At 30.6% G+C, this 10,195-nt stretch overlaps 1 protein-coding gene across 1 annotated transcript; it reads left to right on the top strand.

The window, feature by feature from the left end:
• Positions 1-7,863: 7,863 nt before the first annotated feature.
• Positions 7,864-8,970, top strand: LOC121759159 (F-box/kelch-repeat protein At3g06240-like). Its single transcript, XM_042154664.1, has one exon. The coding sequence runs from the start codon at positions 7,864-7,866 to the stop codon at positions 8,968-8,970; it is 1,107 nt and encodes a 368-aa protein (XP_042010598.1).
• The last annotated feature ends 1,225 nt before the right edge of the window (positions 8,971-10,195 follow it).

The raw sequence follows: 10,195 nt of genomic DNA, 5'->3' as shown, positions 1-10,195 counted from the left end.
TCTTGGTTTGTTGCTTTGATTTGGAAACCGAGCTCTTTACCAGTTTTTCAGTTCCTGGTGATTATAGTGGCAATGTATATGGCAATAATCGGCTATATATTTTTCAGGATAGGCTATATTTATGCGATATTTTAAATTGGCGGCGTGTTATTATTTGGAAGATGAATAACTACGGGGATGCTAATTCTTGGGTGAAGGAATACAGGTTCATCTTACCCAAAGTGTTTCCATATTTGTACGTGCTCCAAGTTCTCGCGAATGGTTACTTGTTATTTGCTGTGTCAGATCGTTTTTCTGTGTCCTCTAATGATCGACTATATATCTACTCCAAAAACACAAAACAAATAGCGAAACCTGCTTCTTTTGTTGGTTCTGACCAAAATTATTCTTCCAACATTAATGTTTATACTCCAAGCTTGATTTCGCTCGCCTCCATGGGGTTTCATAATGTTCAGTCTTTAAATTTATTAGACATATGAATAGTTTGTTGTAATTTGGATGTTGGTATATGATTTTTTTTGTTTTAATAGATTCTTATGTGTTTTTTGTTTATTTACATTATCTTTTCCTTTATAGTTTGCAAACATACTTGCACCTAACATCATCATTATCTTTTAGTGCATATATATACATAATTATTGGGTGATTTGTATACTGTTGTTTTTTCTTTTTATAGATTCTTATGTGCAGGGACGGAACCAGAAAAACAAATTAGCCGGTGCTGGAATTTTATTTAAAAATAAAATATTTAATATAATAATAATATTATTATTAAAAGGTAATTTAATATAATTCAGTATGGTGTTTTGTCCAATTTTAAAAATTAAATCGAACCAAAAAATATAAATATGCAATCAGATTTTGTCATTTTAAAAAACTAATATTTTATTATAATCAAAATACATGTATCAAAAGATGTATTATAATAAAAACTAGTACTGGTAATTTAGTTGTTGTAATTTGTTAGTATCTTTTAATTTGATTTTATCATTTTATGTAATCAAACGAGTTAATCTAATAATTGTTTTGTTAAGTTGTAGAGTATATCGGAGTATAATTGTAAGTGAATCCAATTAATTTTAACGGCACAGTAATTAAATGAAGCCATTTAAGTGGTACAATTATTTAAACAAAATAAATAATAATCTCAATAAATTAAATTAATCAAACCCATTTAAAAAATCCCAATTAACTGGAACCTAATAATTAAACGCGTCGTATCTTCTTCTTCCTCGTTCTGTGAAAACTGTTTTCTTTTGTTTCTTCTTCGCCGATGCAATCCATCAATTTTCAAGTGATTTTATTAATTATTCTTCTCTTTTTTCTCAAATTACAACAAAAATTACATATTTCAATATTAAATATTAAGTTTCTCTCTACAAATCTACAATATAAATGACATCTGAACAGGGGCAGCCGTGGGTAATGGATCCGGTGCCAGCCAAGCCACCGCGTCCTTGCTTATGTGTTTTTAGTTTATTTACATTCTCTTTTTATAATTTGCATATATGTTTATAATTGGAACAATTTAATCTATATTTTCCATAATTTCGGAAAATTAGGCATTAGCTTATTGGGTCATGATTTTGAGGTTAAAAATCATAATAACATTTAATATTTAACTTTGAAAAGATAAATATAATCTATTTCAAAATTAAATCAACTAATCATAGTATAATTATGGAATCAAGCACACGCTCATAATCAAACAATATCATATTCTTTCTTTCTAATAAATAATACTAACAGCTTATCAAAATATTATACTCCTACATGGCTGATTTTGAAAAAAAGCTCTACGTCAACACTCAAATTGTTATATAAATAATCATCTAATAAAACATGATAATCTATATCAGAAACGCATCACTAATCTCACTTGTTTTTTTTTCATATGTAGCTTTTAAATTTCGACTTCATCTATTTAAAAATCAACTAATGTATAATATTAATATCTATTAGTATATATCTCATACATACGTCATTAAATTTGTGCAAGATGATGTTAAGATTGCTTAAAGATATATAGATTTGTTGTAACCTAGATAAATTAGATATATTTTTAAATTAAAAATCAAATCTCAATGCAATCTTATAGATAGAGGACAAGACTTTTTTTATAGAAAATACTACAAATTGTATAATAATAATAACAAAAATACTCCATCCCATAAAAGTACACTTTTATTTCCTTTTTCGTTCATTTCATATAAAAAGTCCATATTGATTTTTGAAAATCTTTTCTTTTTTATTTCTCTAACTTTATGTATGGGTTCGAGCAATTCAGAGTTAGTTCGGGCTTTGAGGGAGTGGGCCTATAAAAGATTGAGCCATATTTCACATATATATAAATAATTTGGACAATTAAATCTATTTTCCGTTATCTACGGAAATGATTTTATTTTAATTGAATTTCTGTTATATATAAGTACACTTTCACGGTAATTAAACGAGCAAATTATATACTGATTACATCGTTTCCCTTTCAGAATAGGATCACTAAAATTTAATATGTTTGTCAATCTACCTGAAGATATTATGATGAAGATATTACGATAGAGATCTTAGGAAGACTCCCGATTCCGAGCATTATGACATGCAAATGCAAGTGTGTTTTTAAATCATGGCGCATTTTGAAAGAGGGGGATAAGTTTGCGAAGTCGTATACTCCGAAATCAGGCCTGACTTTCGTTCACCGCGACATGGACATGGGCTACACGGTCCGCGATGAGGCCTTCAAGCCACTTTTCCGATTCGGTTCGCCTTCTCACAATCAATCATCTACTGTTCGCCGTCGCGCTGTAACTGCTTCAGATAATGGTTTGCTTTCGGTGTGGAATCCATGGACTAAAGTTCTATATATATGCAATCCAATGACTCGTGAGTGTGTCGAGCTCCCTCCTCTATCCACGATTAGAACTATTCGGTATTATGGATTTGAAGTGAGCAAAATAAGTCCGCAATTTAAGATTTTATGCACTGATGCCAATAGTTCATGTCATGTATACACTCCAGGACAAGGCGCGGGGTTGTGGAGAAGCGTCGCAGCAGCCGCACCAGGCAAACGTAGACTGAGTCGTGATTGTACAATATTTTTTAATGGAAGTCTTCATTGGTTGGCATCTGATTCGGAAAAAAAAAATCTTGGTTTGTTGCTTTGATTTGGAAACTGAGCTCGGTACCAGTTTTTCAGTTCCTGGTGATTATAGTGGCAATATCTATGGCAATAATCGGCTATATATTTTGGAGGGTTAGCTACTTTTATGCGATATTGTGAATTGGCGACATTTTATTATTTGGAAGATGAATAACTATGCGGATGAGAATTCTTGGGTGAAGGAATATAGCTTCACATTACCTGAAGTGTATCCACATTTGTACGTGCTCCAAGTTCTTGCGAATGGTGACTTGTTATTTGCAGTATCAGATAATTTTAATATGTTCCCATCTAATGATCAACTATATATCTACTCCAAAAACACATGAGATTTAGTGACTTATGTTGGTTGTGAACAAAGTTATTCATCCAACATTAATGTTTATACCCCAAGCTTAATTTCGCTCACGACTATGGGGTATTTCATAATGTTCAGTCATTAAATTTTTATTAAACATATGAATATGTTGTTGTAATTTGGTGTTTGGTGTACTTTTTTTTTGGTTTAATAAATTCTTATGTGTTTTTTTGTTTATTTGCATTTTCTTTACGTTTATAATTGGCAAACACACTTGACCTCACCTCAACACGTTCTTGTAGTGCATATATACACATAATTGGGACACTTTAATCAATTTTCCAGAATTTTCGAAAATCTGGAATTAGCTTACTGGGTCATGACTTTGTAACAATGTTTACTAAGTTATTTGATTTATACTGTTTTATATATTAGATTAATTATTAAATTTGTAGTAATATATTGGATGAAGACTTTCATTCCCTTTAGTTATAATAAAAGTTAATTTTAACTTCAAAAAGAAAATTTTAATCTAATAAATTTAATTTTTTAACTTGGCCAGTTCGTTCTCCTCCTCACTATCAAGATTCAACTCCTACTCGTCATGATCGTTTTGTAAAAAGTTATTTTGGAATATTATTTTTAACTTAAAAAAATTTTAATCTAATAAATTTAATTTTTAACTTAGCCAGTTCGTTCTCCTCCTCACTATCAAGATTCAACTCCTACTCGTCATGATCGTTTTGTAAAAAATTATTTTGGAAAATTATTTTTAACTTCAAAAAGAAAATTTTAATCTAATAAATTTAATTTTTAACTTAGCCAGTTCGTTCTCCTCCTCACTATGAAGATTCAACTCCTACTCATCATGATCGTTTTGTAAAAAGTTATTTTTGAATATTATTTTTAATTTCAAAAAGAAAATTTTAATCTAATAAATTTAATTTTTAACTTAGCCAGTTTGTTCTCCTCCTCACTATCAAGATTCAACTCCTACTCGTCACGATCGTTTTGTAAAAAATTATTTTTAACTTCGAAAAGAAAATTTTAATCTAATAAATTTAATTTTTAACTTAGCCAGTTCGTTCTCCTCCTCACTATCAAGATTCAACTCCTACTCGTCATGATCGTTTTGTAAAAAAATATTTTGGAATATTATTTTTAACTTCAAAAAGAAAATTTTAATTTAATAAATTTAATTTTTAACTTAGCTAGTTCGTTCTCCTCCTCACTATCAAGATTCAACTCCTACTCGTCATGATCGTTTTGTAAAAAAATTATTTTGGAAAATTATTTAAGTATAATAATGTTAAAGATTTAAATGCTTATTAATCGCACGCTTATTTTGTTATCACACGATACAAAATACATAATTATTTAAGTATAATAACATTCGAGATTTAAATGATAATTAATCCCATACTTAATTTGTTACGCTACGACACAAAACGAGTAAATTGATATACAGAGAAACATATTGTCGCTATAGATAAGTGAGAAATAAAATTGATAATTTGGAACAGATAAACATAACATGATTTATATCGTTTCCCTTTCAAAATAGGATTATTAAAGATATATAGCTCTTTCTTCCCTTGCTAATCGTCTCCAATCTCATAATATATTTTTTTCATCATCCGCATCTAGCTTGTGTGCAGCTATTAATGATGATCACTAATTTTTTTGCAAAGTTGCCCGAAGATATTACGACACAGATCTTCATAAGACTCTCAGTTACGAGCATTATGAGGTGCAAGTGTGTTTGTAAATCGTGGTGTCATTTGCTAGAAGGGGATGAGTTTGCGATGGCGTATACTACGGAACCACGCCTGTCTTTCGTTCACCGAGACATGGACATGAGGTACACTGTCGACGATGATGCCTTCAAGCCACTTTTCAGATTCGGTTTGCCTTCTCACGATGAATCATCTTCTACTAGCTATCGTATTGTAATTGCTTCAGATTATGGCTTGATTTCCGTGTGGGATCCACTGGTTAAAAATATATTTATATGCAATCCAATGACTCGCGAGTATGTCAAGCTCCCTCCTCTATCTACGATTAGGACAAGTACACGTTTTTTTGGATTTGGAGTGAGCAAAATAAGTGGACAGTATAAGATTTTATGCAGTGATGCCAATAGTTCATGTCATGTATACACTCCAGGACAGGACACAAGGTTGTGGAGAAGCGTCGCAGCAGCAGCACCAAACAAACGTAGACTGGCTCGTGATTGTACGGTATTTTTTAATGGAAATTTTCACTGGTTGGCATATGATTCGGAAAAGAAATTCTTGGTTTGTTGCTTTGATTTGGAAACCGAGCTCTTTACCAGTTTTTCAGTTCCTTGGGATTATAGTGGCAATGCCCATGGCAATAATCGGCTATATATTTTTGAGGATAGGCTATATTTATGTGATATTTTAGATTGGCAACACGTTATTATTTGGAAGATGGATAACTACGAGGATCAGAAATCTTGGATAAAGGAATATAGCTTCACCTTACCCGAAGTGTACCCATTTTTGTACATGGTCCAAATTCTCGGGAATGGTGACTTGTTATTTGCAGTATCAGATCGTTTTTCTACGTTCCCATCTACTGATCAACTATATATCTACTCCAAAAACACTAGAGATTTTGTGACATATGTTGGTTCCGAACAACGTTATTCTTCCAACATTGTTGTTTATACCGCAAGCTTTTTCTCGCTCATGTCTATGGGGTTTCGTAATGTTCAGTCTTTAAATTTTTATTGTTGAAACATATGAACACGTTGTTACACTTTGGGTGATTTGTATACTATTTTTTTTTGTTTAATAAAGTCTTATGTGTTTTTAGTTTATTTGCATGATCTTTTTGTTTATAATTTGCAAAGCACCTCAATTCAACCGGTGAGATCTTTTTGTTGGGTTACAAACCTATCTCACATCGGATGAGTGAGAGAAGTTGGAAGGTGTATATAATTCATGTCCAACCCCAATTAGTTTGATGCCTTTTGGGAGTGACCCAAAAATAAATCTGTGCGAACTAACACTTTTAGTGCATAGGAGTGTATAATAATTGGGACACTTCTATCAATTTTCCATAATTTTCGAAAATCAGGGATTAGCTTAGTGGGTCATGATTTTGAGACAATGTTTATGGCATAATAGGATTTAATTACTAAATTTATAGTACACTGCTCCATATGTCCACGCAAAATAATTCTATTTTATTATTTTAGGATGTCTATAAAAAATAGTCATATTTAAAGTTTCTTTCTCATATTATACTCATTTTTTCTCCTTTTACATACTTTACTCACTTTTTCTCTCTATTTCTCTTACTTTACCTATTTTTTTCTCTTTTCTCTCCTACTTTACTAATTTCTCTTTAAAACATGTGTCCCACACAATTGAGACTATTTTTTTTGGACGGAGGGAGTATTTTTTTAGTAATTTCAATAATTTCTTTCGATTATAATAATAATTGTATCATATTGCTACCAAATTTAGTCAACCTACCAAATTATTTAAGTATAATATCATTAAAATATTAAATGATAATAATTCCCACACTAATAAGATTATTTTTTTTGCGTTGTACTATATCTTTAATTTATTTATTTATTTTGCATTCAATATCTTCAATTTTTTTTTTTATTTTGTATTGTACTTCTTCCATGAACTTAGTATTAAATATACGATTAATTTGCTTTGTATATCTTTTAGTACTACTATTATATTGTTTATATCAATGATATTACACCAAAAAAATCAATTACTTCAAGTAATCATCCTAGAATTATTTATGAATTTTAAGTGAGTCATGCTTTGTTCGTAAAATAAAAATTAAAAACAATTTGATTTCATAATTCTAGAGATCAGTAATTTGTAGATTGCCATAATTTAAGAAATTTAAATATCTCCATTCTCCATAATTCCTTTCGATTTTAATAATAATTGTATCAGATGATTCAGATTGTTACAAAATTTCGTCAACCTGCCATTTTCATTTATTACATATTAATTTATTTTATTTATAAAAATGTAAAGGAAAGCCAATAAACCAAATTAAAAGTTATGTTAATCACCCAAAACACCATTGAAACCCAAAAAGGTACGTCCCTCTCTCTGCTCTCATCATTTGCCTCTTTCGATTGCTTTTTTTTCCCACGATTTGCTATGAAGATGGATGTAGGAATTGAATTTGAGAGTTACCGAATTTGGTGTTGAAATTGATTTTTGTGATTGAATGTGTTATATAGGTGTTGTATTTGGTATAAGTGGTAATCCATTTAATCTATTTTCCATTTCTTTAGAAAATCAAGGATTAGCTCATTTTAAATGAATATTTGTTTTAAATATACTCTTTATTATGTAATGTTTTCATCCAAATTTTGAACTACTGCAATTCAGAGTGTCAGATGACGAATGAACTACTGTTGCAAAAGAAAGATTTGTTGACAAATCTACCACGAGAGTTGACTATAGATATCGTTAGAAGACTTCGGACTAGATGCATTATGAGGTGCAAGTTTGTTTGCAAATCATGGCGCAATCTGATAAAAGGCGGTGACTTTGCAACGTCGTATGCATGCATGGCTTTCGTTCATCGTGAGATGGGGTTCGCGATCTGCGATGAGGCCTTTAAGCCACTTTTCCAATTCAGCTTTTGTTCAAATACTACTTGTAACGATCGTTTAGTAGTTGGTTCAGCTAATGGTTTGCTTTTATTCTTGGATGGATGTGATGATGTTCTTTTCGTATGCAATCCAATCACAAGTGAATGTGTCGAGATTCCTCGCCTTCCTGAGCGTAGCTGCATAGCTGGATTTGGAGTGAGCAAAATAAGTGGACAATACAAGATTTTATGTCGTGATCAGGTTAGGTCGTATCATGTATACACTCTAGAAAGAGGAGGAGGGTGTTGGAGAAGAATTGTAGGGCCGAAGTTCTACCCTAGAATGCCTCGGGAAAATGCTGTATTTTTTAATGGAAATCTTCACTGGTTGGCATCTGATTTGAAGGAGAGTCTCTTCGTTTGTTGCTTTGATCTGGAAACCGAGGTCTTTACAAAGTTTTCTCTTCCTCCTCGTGATAATAGTAATGATCCTGATAGAAATTGGCGTCATGTGAGAGGCGACTATGAGCTATTTATTTTGGAGAGTCAGCTGTGTGTATGCGATAGTTTAAAATATCCTGGAATTGTGATCTGGTGGATGAAAAACTACGGGGATACGAATTCTTGGGTAAAGGCATGTAGGATTGACCGACCACAAATCGGTGAAGTTGTTTTCCCGCTCAAAGTATTTGCAAATTGTGACATGTTGTTTACCTTGGATACAGATAATCAACTAGTTATCTACAACCACAACACTGATGAATGCCTTGTGAGCAATTCTTTTCTTGACCGTTCCAACGATCATGTTTACAACATCATCACTTTTATCCCAAGCTTTCTCTCGCTCACAACTATGGGGATTTGCAATGTTAAGTCATTTAGTTTTTATAAGGATCATGTACTTTCATAGGTTTTGGTACTTTATTTCTTGTAAGAGTGGCCTTATATTTTTTAAAAATTTATTTTATTAGATCTTTATGCATGACATTATTAATTTTCTGTTATTTAACATGTCTTTCCTCATATCCTACTTGTGTGTTTTCATAGTATTAGTATTATGGAGAAAAAACTCAACCTTCTCATATTGTGCTTATAATTGATTCACCTAATGATCAATACATAGTCAATTAAAAAATGGCATTGTAAACAAGACAGCTAAAAGATTACAACCCAATATATTTTTCAAGGACAAATGAAGAAAGGGTTTTTAAAAGAATAGGATAGTTAAAGAAGACCATACAATGCAATAACGATTTAATGAAAATAAAATTTTTCACCAAACAATAAGGATTTAATAAAACAAAAGTTTAAAAAGTTATAAGGACCTACTTAAATGTAGAAAGCAGTATAAAAATCTATGAAAAGTGAAAAAAAAAACTGTGAATATATTTTTCCTAGTAAAAAATCATGCCTGAACATTGTGAATCTCCATATATAGTTATGATTATTACCAGTATTGTTTATACCTATAGATTTCCATAATTTTAGAAATTTATCACTGTAGTATTCTCCATAATTCCTTTCGATTATAATAATAATTGTATCAGCTGGTAACCAAATTTTGTCAACCTACAATTTTCATTTATTACATATTATTTTTATTTTATTTATAAAATTTTAAAGCAAAGCCAATATACTTAGAGCAAAAATTTAGTGGTCAAGGCATACCACATGGCAATATGATATGGTATGTCCCACTAATAATACTTCGACAAATGGATTTATAGAAGTCCAACTATATACTTTCATCCTTTTCTAAAAATGGACATTATTATAAAATTTGGAAAGTCCAAAAATTAATACCACCTATATAATGAATACATGTATAACACACTTATATATTTTGTTACCAAATTAGTTGTCAATAAGAATGCAGACGAGTATTTAATATAACAAAATTAAGGTAATTTGCCACCTTTATGTTTAATAGTATAATTATTCATATATGTGCAATGGTAAAATAATATAAAAATGAAACTATATAATTATTCCTAATTTCGCATAGTTAATGTAATGCCACTGAATTTTATTTATAATTTAATTTATAGTTACATTTTTTATTTGTGATTTTTCGCACAGTTAGTGTAATGCTAACTTAAATTTGTTGTTTACTTTATTTCTTGTTTTATATGTAT

Source organism: Salvia splendens, chromosome 12 (assembly GCF_004379255.2).
Source record: "Salvia splendens isolate huo1 chromosome 12, SspV2, whole genome shotgun sequence".
In the NCBI taxonomy this organism is placed as follows: domain Eukaryota; kingdom Viridiplantae; phylum Streptophyta; class Magnoliopsida; order Lamiales; family Lamiaceae; genus Salvia; species Salvia splendens.
Note: the sequence above shows the minus strand (reverse complement) of the source record. Positions and strands in the feature narration are given on the sequence as shown.

Coding starts and splice junctions, on each gene's coding strand:
- LOC121759159 (XM_042154664.1), top strand. CDS start 7,864: ATGACGAATGAACTACTGTTGCAAAAGAAAGATTTGTTGACAAATCTA.